This window comes from Eretmochelys imbricata, chromosome 1, assembly GCF_965152235.1.
Source record: "Eretmochelys imbricata isolate rEreImb1 chromosome 1, rEreImb1.hap1, whole genome shotgun sequence".
NCBI classification, from domain to species: Eukaryota; Metazoa; Chordata; order Testudines; family Cheloniidae; genus Eretmochelys; species Eretmochelys imbricata.
Window position 1 is genome coordinate 3,031,752 of NC_135572.1, and position 18,702 is coordinate 3,050,453.

At 48.7% G+C, this 18,702-nt stretch overlaps 2 protein-coding genes across 2 annotated transcripts; one reads left to right on the forward strand and one right to left on the reverse strand.

Moving 5' to 3' along the window:
* Positions 1-4,717: 4,717 nt before the first annotated feature.
* On the forward strand, positions 4,718-5,746 carry LOC144259450 (olfactory receptor 52E4-like). The gene has a single exon (XM_077807682.1). The coding sequence runs from the start codon at positions 4,718-4,720 to the stop codon at positions 5,744-5,746; it is 1,029 nt and encodes a 342-aa protein (XP_077663808.1).
* A 3,099-nt stretch (positions 5,747-8,845) lies between these two features.
* On the reverse strand, positions 8,846-9,793 carry LOC144277980 (olfactory receptor 52E4-like). The gene has a single exon (XM_077839038.1). It carries the CDS (start codon positions 9,791-9,793, stop codon positions 8,846-8,848), a length of 948 nt encoding a protein of 315 aa, XP_077695164.1.
* Positions 9,794-18,702: the final 8,909 nt, after the last annotated feature.

Here is an 18,702-nt window from a genome sequence, read left to right on the forward strand (position 1 = left end):
CAGACAATAACCCTGTTGAAATGCTGATTGGGAATGATTTCTTCCATGTAGCTCAGGCTGTTAAAGTGTCCACCTGCAACAAGAAGGAGCATTTTTCTGGAACCCCAGAGGGAAAAGGGAATGTCCCAGGAACTGCTGAAGGAAGGAGAACAAGTCTCCTTGATTCCTCTGCAGCAGAGGGAGGCTGCATGCTTCCAGGGGTGGGGGTGGCTGAGACCAACTCCTGCCTCGCGGCTGAAGGCAGTGTCTGCTCAGGAAGCGAGGAGATTATATTGCCTGTCAGGGAGACAAATGTCCAGGTTGCCGCTAAACAAGGGCCAAGCCCAGTGCTAGGGAGCTTAAGAAGATGTGTCCAGGAGGGGAGCCCAGAGAAGGGTGATGGAATTGTAGAAACAACTGAGGAGGTGGGTGAGAATTCCTTTAACTCTGCAGCGGGAGGCAACACCTCGACAGGCAAAGGGAGGGAGGGGTGTAGTGCTGGCCGGTGAGACAACTGTCCAGGCCGTTAGCTAGGAGCCCTTTGGAGCTGAGCACATGACCTGTTCTACCCTAGAGATCACAGGGGTATGCGTCTTAGGGAGGAGAGCACAAGGACTTTTGTTAGGATATAGATATTCAGGTCTGTCTGTAAAGGCCTAGACTCTAAGAATGTAGGTGTATTCTTATCACTTGGCTAGTTCTAGAGGTATAAAGGAAAGAATCAAAATCACTGTCTGCCGGTGTAAGGGCCTTCTCTTACTGTGACAGTCTGCGGCCCTGTTCTTAGGCTAAGGCCTCTGGCCAAGCAGCAGAGGCAGCCATAAGCTAGGAAGCGACCGGTCACCTCCTCACATTCCAAACTAGTCACACTGAAATAAGGTGCTATTGGGCTGTTAGGATACAATCCTGTCCTGATAGTGCCTATCGCCTCCAGAGAAAGGGAAGTGCCTATAAAATGTTAAAGGAAACTTAGTTTGATAGCATCCTGTCTGGCAAGAACTCACTTATCAATAGCTGGGATGTGAAATCCTCACTACTGTATTGTTTTGTCATTATAGTTCCCACTTTGCTATTGTTTGTCTGTATAATCTCTGTCTGGTTCTGTGATTGTTTCTGTCTGCTGTATAATTACTTTTGCTGGGTGTAAACTAATTAAGGTGGTGGGATATAATTGGTTACATAATCATGTTACAATATGTTAGGATTGGTTAGTTAAATTTCAGGAACATGATTGGTTAAGGTATAGCAAAGCAGAACTCAAGTTTTACTATATAGTTTGCAGTCAATCAGGAAGTATGGGGGTGGGGTGGGCATGTGGGTGGGGGAAATGGGAACAGGGAATGGGGGTAAGGAAATTGGAATCATGCTTTGCTAAAGGGGGAAATGGGAACAGGGACACAGGTGTAAGGCTCTGTGGTGTCAGAGCCGGGAAGGAGGATACTAAGGAAGGAAACTGGAATCATGTTTGCTGGAAGTTCACCCCAATAAACATTGAATTGTTTGCACCTTTGGACTTCGGGTATTGTTGCTGTCTGTTCAAGTGAGAAGGACAGGGAAGTAAGTGGGTGAAGGAATAAACCCCCTAACAACTTTCCTTTGCTAGGTGTTTTCAAGATCCTTCAATTAAAGATGCTGCACAGTATGATGATAGTTACTGATGAGAATTACTCGTTTCTGATACCGTAGTGACTGCCCCATGTGTCTGCAGAAGGTGTTCGTGTCTCCTCTCAGTCATCTTTCTCCAGATCTATCTGTCTACTGCCTATCTATCTGTGCTGGGTATTTCAGTGTATGAGACCCTATGGAGACCTAGGTATTATCCCTAGTTTCTTTACTAACCATCCATAATTTTTAAAAATACACAAATGCACAGAGCAGCCAATTCCTCTCGGGCTCAGCGGAGAGCCCAGGAGTTCTCATCTCCCCTTGGGAAAGTCATGTAATTAGTGTTTATTCCCAAAGCTGTATAAAGAGTGCAGACAAGCTTCTCCCCAGCCTGTTTACATTCAAATTATTCGCGAGAGGCTGAGTGAACCCCACTGGGATTGCAGAAAGCTATATTACAAACGGTGCATACCCTTGTGTTGGCTCTCAGCGTGGGATGCTGCTGCAAATGCTGGGGTGAGAGAGCTGTGAGACATGGCTAGCTGAAGGAAATTCCCAGAGAAGACACTTCCATCTCAGGATTCACAGGTACCCATCTCTTGCTGCTCACCAAACAGAGTGCAACGTGGGCATGATGGAATCGAGAATGGGTGGGAAGGGACCGAGAATAAGTCTGTGGCCCTTTTGGCTCTGCACACCCATTAAATAGAATCATAGAATATTAGGGTTTTAAAAGACCTCAGGAGGTCATCTAGTCCAACCCCCTGCACAAAGCAGGATGAACATGAACTGAATCTTCCCAGCCAGGGCTTTGTCAAGCTGGCCCTTAAAAACCTCTAAGGGAGATTCCACCACCTCCCTAGGGAACCCATTCCAGTGCTTCACCACGCACCACAGAAGGGATGTGGACAAACTGTAGAGAGTCCAGTTCAGGCAATGAAAATAGTTAGGTGGCTGGAGCACATGGGTTATGAGGAAAGGCTGAGGGAACTGGGGTTATTTAGTCTGCATAAGAGAAGAGTCAAGGGCGATTTGATAGCAGCCTTCAACTGCATGAAGGGGGGTTCCAAAGAGGATGGAGCTTGGCTGTTCTCAGTGGTGGCAGATGACAGAACAAGGAGCAATGGTCTCAAGTTGAAATGCAGGAGGTCTAGATTGGATATTAGGAAACACTATTTCAGTAGGAGGGTGGTGAAGCACTGGAATGAGTTCCCTAGGGAGGTGGTGGAATCTCTTTCCTTAGAGGTTTTTAAGGCCTGGTTTGACAAAGCACTGGATGGGATGATTTAGTTGGTGTTTATCATGCTTTGAGCAGTGGGTTGGACTAGATGACCTCCTGAGGTCTCTTCCAACCCCAATCTTCTATGATTCTATGATTTACCTTTTTTTGTTGTTGTTCTGTTGCTGCCTGACTGCATAATTCTGGTACCAAATGAGATGTATGGTTAATCGGTCACTTTGTAACTCTGGTGGTCATAACTCTAGCATTCTACTGTAGATGCTGTTTAACGTCCTCATTGATTGCTAATGGCCTGGAAATGCCAAAAAAAATAAAAACATTTTTTTTTCTGCAATATTATCAAATTTCCTTTGTCTACAGAGAATTTGGCCTATAACTTTTCCATTATTTCTTTGTTTTTAAAATACTTAATAACCTCCTGATATCTTTAACATCCCTTATCATTTTCATAAAGTGCAATTTGTATTGCTTGCGATCTGTATCCTCCCCCCACCCCCCCCCCCCCGTTTATTGTATATTGCTTGCCTTCTCCCTGCAGTTGATGCCTTCACTTTGCCACTGGGTAGGATTTTTAGCAAAAGTTGTCCACATCCTTGATTTATCATTGCTTTGTAGCTATGTAATAAAGTCTTCTTAAGGAACTCCCAAGTTTCATTCCCATTTTCCTCCCCATCAGTTTTGCTGATAATTTGCCTCAGCTTTGAGGAAGGAGCCTTTTGAAGCACTTTCTGTACATATTAGCAGTTGGGAGCTGTTCTCTGTTTGTCCATTTCAACACAATCAGTTTCACAGTTTATTTTCCTCTCCTCTATCATATGCCCCCTTCTTTCTCTTTACTCTAAATAGTGACAGAGTTTTCAGTCTCTCTGCATATGGCAGCCTCCCCCATTCTCCTAGCCTGTCTCAGGTGTGGTCTACACTGGGGGGGATCGATCTAAGTTACGCAACTTCAGCTATGTGAATAACGTAGCTGAAGTCGATGTACTTAGATCTACTTACTGCGGTGTCTTCACTGTGCTAAGTCGATGGCTGACGCTCTCCCGTTGACTGCACCTGCGCCTCTCGCCCTGGTCGAGTATCAGAGTCGACGGGAGAGCACTCAGCAGTCGATTTATCATGTCTAGATGCGATAAATCGACCCCCACTGGATCGATCGCTGCCTGTCAATCCAGTGGGTAATGTAAACAAACCGTCAGAAACCTCCTTTCTCTCTGCTATACCCTTTATAGAGACTAGGCAACCAAAACTGAGCACATATCCAGAGTACGTTATTTTCCATCCCATTCCTTAGGCATTGTCTTTGTTTTGGCCACTGCTTCGAAAGAGCAGGTGTTTCAGTTGAGCTGACAGGTCTTCTCCCTGAGGTTTGTTCTAGTTGGGATGTTTGCCCCCAGCCCATGTCTTGGCAAAGCTTTGATTTTTTCCACTGTCAGTTTTTGAGCTACCAGGTGAATGGGGACCTCTCTACAGCATGAACTCTCTATCCTGGGTTTCACTGAATTAAGGAACAATGAGGGATAACCAGTATCCACCCTCATGTTTCCTGCTGGTGTCTATTAAGGGTTCCCACCCCAAAACAAATAGGAATTATTGACACATGGAGCACCACCAAATACGGAATTTGCATGAGTAGGGTCAGGGGTTCACAATTCATTTCTCTGAATTATGGAAATGTAATTTTTCAGTGTGTAATGAGTGACCAATCTGCTTCACCCATGAGAAATGTCTCCGCTAGTGCACGTAGTGTCTCATATTAACATTGTCTCTCCAACCAGGCATTCGTACAGAGACCATCACACTAGACCCTGGGCACATACAGGAAGTCAGGGGAACTTACGGTACGTGCAAGAGACACCGTGCTACCTCAGAGTTGGACACATTTTCCCCTACTCCATGTCAGATTCCAACACAACCAACTTCACCAACCTCTCCACCTTCATCCAGCTGGGAATTCCTGGCCTGGAGGCGGCCCATGTCTGGATCTCCATCCCCTTCTGTGTGATCTATGCCATAGCCATTTTGGGGAACTTCACCATTCTGTTCATTGTGAAGATAGAGCCGAGCCTCCATGGGCCCATGTACTATTTCCTCTGCATGCTGGCCGTCACCGACCTGGCCCTGTCTACGTCCACTGTGCCCAAAATGCTGAGCATCTTCTGGTTGAATTCCAGGGAGATCGATTTCAGTGCCTGCCTCACCCAGCTGTACTTCATTCACTGCTTCTCAGCGATGGAGTCTGGGATCCTCGTAGCCATGGCTTTGGATCGCTACGTGGCCATCTGCCATCCCCTGAGACATTCCACCATCCTGACAAACGCGGCGGTGGCCAAGCTAGGCCTGGCCGTGGTACTACGCAGCAGCATACTCGTACTGCCCAATCCCTTCCTGGCCAGGCGGTGCCCATATCACAGAACCAACATCATACCCCATACCTACTGTGAGCATATATCCATGGTGAAGTTGGCCTGTGCTGACATCCGTGTCAATAATTACTATGGCTTCTCTCTGATATTCCTCATCACTGGTGTGGATGTGTTTTTGATTGCCCTGTCCTATACACAGATTCTCAGGGCCATCTTCAGCCTCCCCAAAAAGGACACCTGGGTGAAGACTTTTTGGACCTGCAGCTCCCACCTGTTTGCCACCTTAGCCTTTTACATCCCAGCTCTTTTCTTCATCCTGACGCACCGGTTTGCCCAGAATGTGCCCCTGCATTTCCATGTTCTCATGGCCAACATGTACCTCCTGGTGCCCCCCATGCTAAACCCCATCATCTATGGTTTGAAGACCAAACAGATCAGAAACAGGCTGCTCTGGCTCTTTCCTCATAAAGGACCTAAAGTTTTCTCCTGGTGGTCTGGCTCTAAAACCAGCCTCCATGCAGATCTGTCTGGGGACATGGTGCTGAGCTCTCTTTCCTGAATCACCTACTGGACAGTCAGATAGACATTAAATCCTTCCCCGACCCTACTGTGCTGTGTCAGCCTGACAAACTGGGGAATCGGTCTGTGTGCAACTCGTTAACTCATAGGTTGCCACATTTCTAATTGCTGGTCACTGGATTCCAAAGCCCCACCCCTTGTTCTACCTCTTCTGTCAAGCCTCACCCCTTCCTCTGCTTCTTCATCCTAAGGCCCAACCCTGTTGATGAATCCTCTCCAGCCCTCCATTCGCTCCCAGTGAGAGAGAGATACCCCAGGTTGCTGGGACGGAGGGCTCAGCTGTTTCACAGTCCTGCTTGCACCCCAGGGATCCCATCCCAGGAGTTCTGTCCTTGGGCTAGTCCCAGAAAACACAGGGACATTCAAAAGAACCCCTGTATGGGCAGGTTGTTCAAAGCCAAGTGGACTGGCTGGTGATGCTTGGAGGAAACAGCCAAGTTCACATACGTCCACCTCTCACTTTTAAAGAACTCTTTCCTCCTTTCTTTGTACAGGGAGCAGGCTCCCTGTGGCAAAACAGATTTTGATCTGCTCTTCCCATCCTCAAGTGGCTCTAGTGTTCAAACTGCTTGCCCTGCTCGAACACAGGCAATGTGCCTTGCTTAGGTGGCTAGCAGCTGTTGCACCGTGAGGGGGCGAGAACAGGGTGTGATGCTGTATGATTGAATATGACCATTTTTATCATGGTTGCTATCACGGTTATATAATGGCAACAGAGGCTGTACTAAGTACGTCCTGTCAGGTGTCAATGGGAAAGCTCTGATTTGCTCAGTATGATTCTCCTGTGTATCTGCATGTATCATCCTTGTGTCCGATGTTATTCATATTGGCAATGTCCTGGAATGGGCTTTGTTTGGGACAGTAATATTCCAAACACAGGGCAGAGAATATAAAAGGACCTCCGAGACATCTCTGTATTGTCTTCATTTCTCTGCACTGGATTTCTGACAAGGAAGCTCTGAACAAGGACTAATAACCCCCAAACTGCTTTGGTTATTTCTAGAGAGACTTTTGCAAGCTAGCAGTTTATTCCATCACTGCTGTGATGCTGATCTCTGAACCATGAAAAACCACTGGGATGTATCTAATCTATAAACCATTTATAACTCTTCTTGTTTCCTTTTATTATCAAACCTTTAGTTTTCAATTGCTACTGGGATGGCAGAATTGGTCTTATTGGGTAAGATCTCAGTGATAGATTGACCTGCATAAGTGGCTGGTCTCTTTGGATGAGAAGGACCCGCTATGTGGTGAAATTGGTTTTCACTGACTGCTCCTCATGGAGTCCAGTGTCCGGTGATGAGGCAAGGGCTGGGATGTGTCTAGTTAACCAGTGCAGTGAGACAGAAGTTTATGACTGTTACTGTCTTGGTTTAATGTAATCATAGAATAACCACCAGCCTCTTTCTCAGCAGTTTGTCCTCAGTTTGGCATCCTCAGCCATGTCCCACTGAAGCACGGTCACACATGGACAGAATTTACTGTTGATGGGTTCTACACACAGTATTGCTCACTACTCCCAGGAGGTATCCCCCTTTTACAAATGGGGAAACTGAGGCAGCAGAAAGGAAAATGTTTGGAGCCAGGAGACGAGCCCAGAGTCCCCAGCTGCCAATCCCTTGTTTAGCATCTCAGACCTGGCTCGTGTGGTCCATGCTGCAGCACAGATTCATGGTGCTGTCTCTCCACTGGGTTCTCTAGTGTGGGGATGTCCCCTGATTTCAGTGGCGCTGCTCCCACTGACACCAGCTGAGGATTTGGCCCAAGACTACCAAAAAGCCCTACTCAGGGCTGCAGAGTCACACACTCCCCGATGTGGCTCTTTTCAGCCTTTTGTTGGCCTGAATGCTCTGTCGTTCCAGATAAGGTGCCGTGTAAATTGCCGGCTAGTGGTAGCTGTGTGATTTATCTCCCTCCGTGTGAGCTACCGCAGCCACCCGGGCCTCTGCCAAGCATCCCACCTTCCCAGCTAATGCAGGGGCTGATCCCTCCACCCTTCTCAGCTGTTGTCCTCCTAGCTTCAAAGCTGATCCCTTCCCCGCCCCCAAGGCCTGGCTCAGGGCAAAGGGCTCCCAGCCCATCCCTATTGCTGGGACCCTGCCAGCAACAGGCCCCCCGCCAGAAGGAACAAATCATAGAATCATAGAATATCAGGGTTGGAAGGGACCTCAGGAGGTCATCTAGTCCAACCCCCTGCTCCAAGCAGGAACAATCACCAACTAAATCATCCCAGTCAGGGCTTTATCAAGCCAGGCCTTAAAAATCTCTCAGGATGGAGATTCCACCACCTCCCTAGGGAACCCATTCCAGTGCTTCACCCCCCTCCTAGTGAAATAGTGTTTCCTAATATCCAACTTAGACCTCCCCCACTTCAACTTGAGACTATCGCTGAAAGCTGAGGAAATGAGCCACACGATGGTCTCTGCCCTCAGGACATTGCAGCTAAGCTTTCAGGCCCACACGCTGAACAATGCACAATCTCGGTTGCCTGCCTCTCAGCCCTGCTCCAAACCCACAGCTGATTTTATATGGTTTCTTGGCTTCCCTCTATGCTCTGGACCGGCCTGCCTGCTGCATCCTCCCTGAAGGGTCCTTGCCAGGCTGCAGCAGGTCCCACCGTAGCCCCAGGGCAGAGGGAGCCCAGGCTGGGGAGGAGGAAGGTGGAGATGATCCAGCAAGTGGATGGGGTTGGAGAGGATGGGAGCGAGTAACAGGGGTGGGGTTTTGGGGGAAGATGTTGAGAATGGAATGGGGCCTTGGGGAAAAGGTGGGACAGGGAAAGGGCCTTGTGGAAAGAGGTGAGGCAGGGGACAGGGCCTTGGAGAATAGGCAGGTCTGGGCGTGGGACCTCAGAGATCCAGTTAAAAGCAATTAGAAAGGTCGCGATCCTATGGGAGAATGAGTTGTACACAAAAAGATTACTCAGTTTGTCATGCTGACACAGCACGGTAAGGCCAGGAAAGGATTTAATGTCACTTTGACTGTCCAGTCAGTGATTCAGAGAAGGGGGCCCAGCACCATGCCACCAGCCAGCTCTTCACAGAACTCAGTCTGAGAGCCAGAGCACCAAGAGAAAACGTTAGGCCCCTTTATGAGTAAAGAGCTGGAGCAGCCTGTCCCGGATCTGTTTCGTTCTCACCCCGTAGATGATAGGGTTTAACACGGGGGGCAGCAAGAGGTACATATTGCCAATGAGAACGTGGAAATGGAGGGGCACATTTTGGGCAAATCTGTGCATGAGGGACATGAAGAGACCTGGGATGTAAAAGGCTAAAATGACAAAAACGTGGGAGCCACAGGTCCCCAAAGTCTTGAGCCGGGTGTCTTTTGTGGGGAGGCTGAAGATGGCCCTGAGGATCTGGGTATAGGACACGGCAATAAACATCCCATCCAGACCCATCACGCAGACTCGCACAAAGAGGCCATAGTAACTACTAAGACGGGTGTCGGCGCAGGCCAGGTTCACCACGGCTATGTGTGCGCAGTAGGGCTGGGGGATGACGTTGGTTCTGCAATAAGGCCACTGCCTCGCTAGGATGGGAAAGGGCAGTACGACTATGCCGCAGCGCAGCACCACGGCCAGGCCGATCTTGGCCACCAGGGGGTTTGTCAGGATGGTGGAATGTCGCAGGGGATGGCAGATGGCCACGTAGCGATCCAGAGCCATGGCTACGAGGATCCCAGACTGCATCATAGAGAAGACGAGAACGAAGTACATCTGGGTGAGGCAAGCACTGAAATCAATCTCCCTGGAATTGAACCAGAAGATGTTCAGCATTTTGGGCACGGTGGACATATACAGGACCAGGTCGGTGACAGCCAGCATGCAAAGGAAATAGTACATGGGCTCATGGAGGCTCGGTTCAGTCTTCACAATAAAGAGGATGGAAATGTTCCCCAAGATGGCTGGGATGTACATGGTGCAGAAGGGGATGGAGATCCAGACGTGGGCTGCCTCCAGGCCAGGAATCCCCAGCAGGATGAAGGTGGAGGGGTTGCTGAAGTGGGTTGTGTTGGAATCTGACATGGAGTAGGGGAGAAGGTGTCCAACTCTGAGGCAGAACGGTGTCTCTTGCTTTTAGCATATGTTCCCCTGAGTTCCTGTATGCGCCCACGCTCTAGGGTGATGGTCTCAGTACAAATACCTGGGTGGAGAGACAATGTGAATATGAGACACTACATGCACTACTGGGGGCTGTTCTCATGGGGGAAGCAGATTATTCCCTCTTCACACACTGAAAATGACATTGTCATTATTCAGAAAAATGAATTATGAAGAATTGACCCTACTAATGCCAATTCCATATTTTATGGTGCTCCCTGCTCAATAATTCCTACCACATCATGGTGTGGGAAACCTTTCTAGGCACCAGAAGGAAACACAAGTGTGGATACTAATTATCCATCATTGTTCCTTTGGCTTTTTCTACACTACCATGTTTTTTCGCAAATAAGCAGCTTTTGTCAAAGAAACAGTGGGGGTGTACACAATTTCAGTGATGGAACTCCTCAGCCCTGGTCTACACTAGGAGTTGAGGTCGAATTTAGCAGCATTAAATAGATTTAACCCTGCACCCGTCCACACGATGAAGCCCTTTTTTTCGAATTAAAGGGCTCTTAAAATCAATTTCCTTACTCCATGCCCAACGAGGGGATTAGCGCTGAAATCGGCATTGCCAGGTGGAATTTGGACGCAATTAGATGGTATTGGCCTCTGGGAGCTATCCCAGAGTGCTCTATTGTGACCGGTCTGGACAGCACTCTCAACTCAGATGCACTGGCCAGGTAGACAGGAAAAGGACCGCAAACTTTTGGATTTCCATTGACTGTTTGCATGGTCACCTGCAGATTGCCATGATGCCAGAGCTCATCAGCAGAGGTGATCATAAAATCATAGAATATTAGGGTTGGAAGGGATCTCAGGAGGTCATCTAGTCCAACCCCCTGCTCAAAGCAGGACCAATCCCCAACTAAATCATCCCAGCCAGGATGGGTCAAGCCTGACCTTCAAAACTTCTAAGGAAGGAGATTCCACCACCTCCCAAGATAACATATTCCAGTGTTTCACCACCCTCCTAGTGAAAAAGGTTTTCCTAATATCCAAGCTAAACCTTCCCCACTGCAACTTGAGACCATTACTCCTTGTTCTGTCATCAGCTACCACTGAGAATAGTCAAGATCCATCCTCTTTGGAACCCCCTTTCAGGTAGTTGAAAGCAGCTATCAAATCCCCCCTCATTCTTCTCTTCCGTAGACTAAACATCCCCAGTTCCCTCAGCCTCTCCTCATAAGTCATGTGTTCCAGTCCCCTAATCATTTTTGTTACCCTCCGCTGGACGTTTTCCAATTTTTCCACATCCTTCTTGTAGTGTGGGGCCCAAAACTGGACACAGTACTCCAGATGAGGCCTCACCAATGTTGAATAGAGGGGAACGATCACGTCCCTCGATCTGCTGGCAATGCCCCTACTTATACATCCCAAAATGCCATTGGCCTTCTTGGCAACAAGGGCACACTGCTGGCTCATATCCAGCTTCTCGTCCACTGTAACCCCCAGGTCCTTTTCTGCAGAACTGCTGCCTAGCCATTCAGTCCCTAGTCTGTAGTGGTGCATGGGATTCCTCCATCCCAAGTGCAGGACTCTACACTTGTCCTTGTTGAACCTCATCAGATTTCTTTTGACCCAATCCTCTAATTTGTCTAGGTCCCTCTGTATCCTATCCCTACCCTCCAGAGTATCTACCTCTCCTCCCAGTTTAGTGTCATCTGCAAACTTGCTGAGGGTGCAATCCACACCATCCTCCAGATCATTTATGAAGATATTGAACAAAACCGGCCCCAGACACCGACACTTGGGGCACTCCACTTGATACCGGCTGCCAACTAGACATGGAGCCATTGATCACTATCCATTGAGCCCAGCAATCTAGCCAGCTTTCTATCTACCTTATAGTCCATTCATCCAGCCCATATTTCTTTCACTTGCTAACAAGAATACTGTGGGAGACCGTGTCAAAAGCTTTGCTAAAGTCAAGGAACAACATGTTCACCGCATTCCCCTCATCCAGAGAGCCAGTTATCTCATCATAGAAGGCAATTAGATTTGTCAGGCATGACTTGCCCTTGTTGAAACCATGCTGACTGTTCCTGATCACTTTCCTCTCCTCTAAGCGCTTCAGAATGGATTCGTTGAGGACCTGCTCCATGATTTTTCCAGGGACTGAGGTGAGGCTGACTGACCTGTAGTTCCCAGGATCCTCCTTCTTCCCTTTTTTAAAGATGGGCACTACATTAGCCTTTTTCCAGTCGTCCAGGACTTCCCCGGATCGCCATGAGTTTTCAAAGATAATGACCAATGGCTCTGCAATCACATCCGCCAACTCCTTTTGCACTCTCGGATGCAACGAATTGGGCCCCATGGACTTGTGCACGTCCAGCTTTTCTAAATAGTCCCAAACCACTTCTTTCTCCACAGAGGGCTGGTCACCTCCTCCCCATGCTGTGCTGCCCAGCACAGTAGTCTGGGAGCTGACCTTGTTCGTGAAGACAGAGGCAAAAAAAGCATTAAGTATGTTAGCTTTTGCCACATCCTCTGTCACTAGATTGCCTCCCTCATTCAGTAAGGGGCACACACTTTCCTTGACTTTCTTCTTGTTGCTAACATACCTGAAGAAACCCTTCTTGTTACTCTTAACATCTCTTGCTAGCTGCAACTCCAGGTGTGATTTGGCCTTCCTGATTTCACTCCTGCATGCCCAAGTAATATTTTTATAATCTTCCCTGGTCATATGTCCAATCTTCCACTTCTTGTAAGCTTCTTTTTTGTGCTTAAGATCAGCAAGGATTTCACTGTTAAGCCAAGCTGGTCGCCTGCCATATTTACTATTCTTTCTACACATCGGGATGGTTTGTCCCTGTAACCTCAATAAGGATTCTTTAAAATACAGCCAGCTTTCCTGGGCTACTTTCTCCCTCATGTTATTCTTACAGGGGATCCTGCCCATCAGTTGCCTGAGGGAGTTAAAGTCTGCTTTTCTGAAGTCCAGGGTGCATATTCTGCTGCTCTCCTTTCTTCCCTGTGTCAGGATCCTGAACTCGACCATCTCATAGTCACTGCCTCCCAGGTTCCCATCCACTTTTGCTTCCCCTACTAATTCTTCCTGGTTTGTGAGCAGCAGGTCAAGAAGAGCTCTGCCCCTCATTGGTTCCTCCAGCACTTGCACCAGGAAATTGTCCCCTACACTTTCCAAACAGTTCCTGGATTTTCTGTGCACCGCTGTATTGCTCTCCCAGCAGATATCAGGGTGATTGAAGTCTCCCATGAGAACCAGGGCCTGCGATCTAGTAACTTCTGTGAGTTGCTAGAAGAAAGCCTGGTCCACCTCATCCCCCTGGTCTGGTGGTCGATAGCAGACTCCCACCATGACATCACCCTTGTTGCTCACACTTCTAAACTTAATCCAGAGACTCTCAGGTTTTTCTGCAGTTTCATACTTGAGCTCTGAGCATTCATACTGCTCCCTTACATACAGTGCAACTCCCCCACCTTTTCTGCCCTGCCTGTCCTTCCTGAACAGTTTATACCCATCCATGACAGTACTCCAGTCATGTGAGTTATCCCACCAAGTCTCTGTTATTCCAATCACATCCTAATTCCTTGACTGTGCCAGGACTTCCAGTTCTCCCTGCTTGTTTCCGAGGCTTCTTGCATTTGTGTATAGGCACTTGACATAACTCGCTGATCATCCCTCTTTCTCAATATGAGGCAGGAGCCCTGCCCTCTTATGTGCTCCTTCTCATGCTTCCTCCCGGTATCCCAATTCCCCACTTACCTCAGAGCTTTGGTTTCCTTCCCCCGGTGAACCTGGTTTAAAGCCCTCCTCACTAGATTAGCCAGCCTGCTTGCAAATAATGCTCTTCCCTCTCTTCGTTAGGTGGATCCCATCTCTGCCTAGCACTCCTCCTTCTTGGAACACCATCCCATGGTCAAAGAATCCAAAGCCTTCTCTCCAACACCACCTGCGTAGCCATTTGTTGACTTCCACGATTCGATGGTCTCTACCCCGGCCTTTTCCTTTCACGGGGAGGATGGACGAGAAGACCACTTGCACCTCAAACTCCTTTATCCTTCTTCCCAGAGCCCCATAGTCTGCAGTGATCTGCTTAAGGTCATTCTTGGCAGTATCATTGGTGCCCATGTGGAGAAGCAGGAAGGGGTAGCGATCCGAGGGCTTGATGAATCTCGGCAGTCTCTCCATCACATCGTGAATCCTAGCTCCTGGCAAGCAGCAGACTTCTCGGTTTTCCCGGTTGGGGTGGCAGATAGATGACTCAGTCCCCCTGAGGAGAGAGTCCCCGACCACCATCACCCGCCTCCTTCTCTTGGGAGCGGTGGTCATGGAACCCCCATCCCTGGGACAGTGCATCTCATGCCTTACAATTGGCGGAGTCTCCTTGTGTTCCCTTCCCTCAGATGTATCATCTAGTCCACTCTCTGCCTTAGTACCTGTGGAGAGAACATGAAAATGGTTACTTACCTGTATCTGTGTTGCTGGTACATGGGCGCTCCCCTTTCTTCTTCTGGAGGTCACATGCTGCCAAATTTCTTCAACGTCCTCCTGTCCCCGCTGCGCAGCCTGCTCTGAATCTTCAGAACATTGTGCCCATTGAAGCATATCCTGACATCTTTCCAGGAAATCTTCAGTTTCTCTTATGCAACGCAGGGTCGATACCTGTTGCTCCAGACCTTGAACCTTCTCTTCCAATATGGAGACCAGCTTGCACTTTGTACAGACAAAGTCGCTTCTGTCCTGTGGAAAAAAGACAAACGTGGCACATCCAGTGCAGGTCACAACAGCTGAAAACCCCCCGTCCATATTACCTTCCTTCTACGAGCTTCCTCAGGAGTTGTAATAACTACTCAGAGAAGCCGGCAAGATGTAAGCCTCAGCAGGATCTCCCCGGGTGAACTCCCAGGCAAACGCCCTCTGTTAGCCGCTCTGCTGTTAGCTGCTCAGCTGGTTCACAGCAGAGGTGACCATGATGGTGTCCCAGAATCACAAAAGAGCTCCAGCACGGACCGAACGGGAGGTACAGGATCTGATCGCTGTATGGGGAGAGGAACCCGTGCTATCAGAACTCCGTTCCAGTTTTTGAAATGCCAAAACCTTTGTCAAAATCTCCCAGGGCATGAAGGACAGAGGCCATAACAGGGATCCGAAGCAGTGCCGCGTGAAACTTAAGGAGCTGAGGCAAAGCCTACCAGAAAACCAGAGAGGCAAACGGCCACTCCGGGTCAGAGCCCCAAACATGCTCCTTCTATGATGAACTGCATGCCATTTTAGGGGGTTCAGCCACCACTATCCCAGCTGTGTTGTTTGACTCCTTCAATGGAGATGGAGGCAACACAGAAGCAGGTTTTGGGGATGAGAAAGATGATGATGATGATGATGATGAGGTTGTAGATAGCTCACAGCAAGCAAGTGGAGAAACCGGTTTTCCCAACAGCCAGGAACAGTTTCTCACCCTGGACCTGGAGCCAGTACCCCCCGAACTCACCCAAAGCTGTGTCCCGAACCCACAGGCAGAGAAGGGACCTCCGGTGAGTGTACCTTTTAATATACTATACATGGTTTAAAATAAAGCATGTTTAATGATTAATTTGCCCTGGCATTTGTGGCTCTCCTGGATGTACTCCCAAAGCCTTTGCAAAAGGTTTATGGGGAGGGCAGCCTTATTCCATCCACCATGGTAGGACACTTTACCACACCAGGCCAGTAGCACGTACTCGGGAATCATTGTAGAACAAAGCATTGCAGTGTATGTTTGCTGGCGTTCAAACAACATCCGTTTGTATCTCTCTGTGTTATCCTCAGGAGAAAGAAAAGGAGTACTTGTGGCACCTTAGAGACTAACCAATTTATTTGAGCATGAGCTTTCGTGAGCTACAGCTCACTTCATCGGATGCATACTGTGGAAAGTGTAGAAGATCTTTTTATATACACACAAAGCATGAAAAAATACCTCCTCCCACCCCACTCTCCTGCTGCTAATAGCTTATCTAAAGTGATCACTCTCCTTACAATGTGTATGATAATCAAGTTGGGCCATTTCCAGCACAAATCCAGGTTTTCTCACACACACTCCCCCCCCACCCCCACACACACACAAACCCACTCTCCTGCCGGTAATAGATTATCTAAAGTGACCACTCATCCTCAGGAGAGTGATATTATTCATGGTCACCTCGTTGAAATAGGATGCTTTTCTTAAGGGGAAATTCAGAGGTGCCCGTTCCTACTGGGCTGTTTGCCTGTGGCTGAACAGAAATGTTCCCCACTGTTAGCCACGGGGAGAGGGGAGGGGCTAGCCACGTGGTGGTGGGGAGGCAAAATGCAACCTTGGAATGAAAGTACACATGCTATGTATGTAATGTTAACAGCAAGGTTTACTGTGAAAGAGTGTACCCATTGTTCTATAAAATGTGTCTTTTTAAATACCACTGTCCCTTTTTTTTTCTCCACTAGCTGCATGTGTTTCAAGGATCACAGGAATTTCTCCTTCCCAGAGGCTAGCGGAGATTAGAAGGTGAAAAAAACGCACTCCTGATGAAATGTTCTCTGAGCTCATGCTGTCCTCCCACAGTGACAGAGCACAGATGAATGCATGGAGGCAGACAATGTCAGAGTGCAGGAAAGCACAAAATGACTGGGAGGAGAGGTGGCAGCCTGAAGAGAGTAAGTGGCGAGCTGAAGAGAGAGCTGAAGCTGAAAGGTGGCGGCAGCGTGATGAGAGGAGGCAGGATTCAATGCTGAGGCTGCTGGAGGATCAAAGTAATGCGCTCCAGCGTATGGTTGAGCTGCAGGAAAGGCATCAGGAGCACAGACCCCCGCTACAGCCCCTGTGTAACCAGCCACCCTCCTCCCCAAGTTCCATAGCCTCCTCACCCAGACACCCAAGAACGCGGTGGGGGGCCTCCGGCCACCCAGCCACTCCACCCCAGAGGATTGCCAGAGCAACAAAAGGCTGGCCTTCAATAAGTTTTAAACTTTTAAACTTTTCAAGTGCTGTGTGTCCTTGTCCTTCCCTCCTCCACCACCCCTCCCAGTGCTTCTCTCCTCCACCACCCCTCCTGGGCTACCTTGGTAGTCATCCCCCTATTTGTGTGATGAATGAATAAAGAATGCATGAATGTGAAGCAACAATGACTTTATTGCCTCTGCAAGCGGTGATCGAAGGGAGGAGGGGAGGGTGGTTAGCTTACAGGGAAGTAGAGTGAACCAAGGGGTGGGGGGTTTCATCAAGGAGAAACAAATAGAGCTTTCACACCGTAGCCTGGCCAGTCATGAAACTGGTTTTCAAAGCTTCTCTGATGCATACCGCGCCTTCCTGTGCTCTTCTAACTGCCCTGGTGTCTGGCTGCGCGTAACCAGCAGCCAGGCGGTTTGCCTCAACCTCCCACCCCACCATAAACGTCTCCCCCTTACTCTCACAGATATTGTGGAGCGCACAGCAAGCAGTAATAACAGTGGGAATATTGGTTTTGCTGCGGTCTAACCAAGTCAGTAAACTGCCCCAGATCACTTTTAAAAGTCCAAATGCACATTCTGCCACCATTCTGCACTTGCTCAGCCTGTAGTTGAACAGCTCCTGACTACTGTCCAGGGTGCCTGTGTACTGCTTCATGAGCCAGGGCATTAAGGGGTAGGCTGGGTCCCCAAGGATAACTATAGGCATTTCAACATTCCCAACAGTTATTTTCTGATCTGGGAATAAAGTCTCTTCCTGCAGCTTTTGAAACACACCAGAGTTCCTGAAGATGCGAGCGTCATGTACCTTTCCCGGCCATCCCACGCTGATGTTGGTGAAACGTCCCTTGTGATCCACCAGAGCTTGCAGCACTATTGAAAAGTGCCCCTTGCGGTTTATGTACTCGGCGGCTTGGTGTTCCGGTGCCAAGATAGGGATATGGGTTCCGTCTATGGCCCCACCACAGTTAGGGAATCCCATTGCAGCAAAGCCATCCACTATGACCTGCACATTTCCCAGGGTCACTACCCTTGATATCAGCAGATCTTTGATTGTGTGGGCTACTTGCATCACACCGGCCCCCACAGTAGATTTGCCCACTCCAAATTGATTCCCAACTGACCGGTAGCTGTCTGGCATTGCAAGCTTCCACAGGGCTATTGCCACTCGCTTCTCAACTGTGAGGGCTGCTCTTATCTTGGTATTCATGCACTTCAGGGCAGGGGAAAGCAAGTCACAAAGTTCCATGAAAGTGCCTTTACGCATGAGAAAGTTTTGCAGCCACTGGGAATCGTCCCAGACCTGCAACACTATGCGGTCCCACCAGTCTGTGCTTGTTTCCCGAGCCCAGAATCAGTTTCCATGGCATGAACCTGCCCCATTAGCACCATGATGCATGCATTGCCAGGGCCCGTGCTTTGAGAGTCTGTGTCCTCATCACTCTCGTCACTACGCTGACATTGCCTACTCGCACGGTTTTGCTTTGCCAGGTTCTGGAGCTGCATATACTGCTGGATAATGTGTGTGGTGTTTAATGTGCTCCTAATTGCCAAAGTGATCTGAGCGGGCTCCAGACTTGCTGTGGTATGGCGTCTGCACAGAAAAAAGGCGCGGAGCGATTGTCTGCCATTGCTCTGACGGAGGGAGGGGCGACTGACGACATGGCTTACAGGGTTGGCTTATAGGGAATTAAAATCAACAAAGGGGGTGGCTTTACATCAAGGAGAAACAAAAACAACTGTCATATAGAATGGCCCCTCGAGGATTGAACTCAAAACTCTGGGTTTAGCAGGCCAATGCTCAACCCACTAAGCTATCCCTCCCTCTCATATTTCAGGCAGGACTTCATGGAGGGAGGGAGAAGGGAGCAAATGAATACAAAACAAATCTGGTCTATTTCTTGTTTTG

Excerpts from the sequence above, each read along its gene's own strand:
- LOC144259450 (XM_077807682.1), top strand. The coding sequence starts at position 4,718 with ATGTCAGATTCCAACACAACCAACTTCACCAACCTCTCCACCTTCATC.
- LOC144277980 (XM_077839038.1), bottom strand. The coding sequence starts at position 9,793 with ATGTCAGATTCCAACACAACCCACTTCAGCAACCCCTCCACCTTCATC.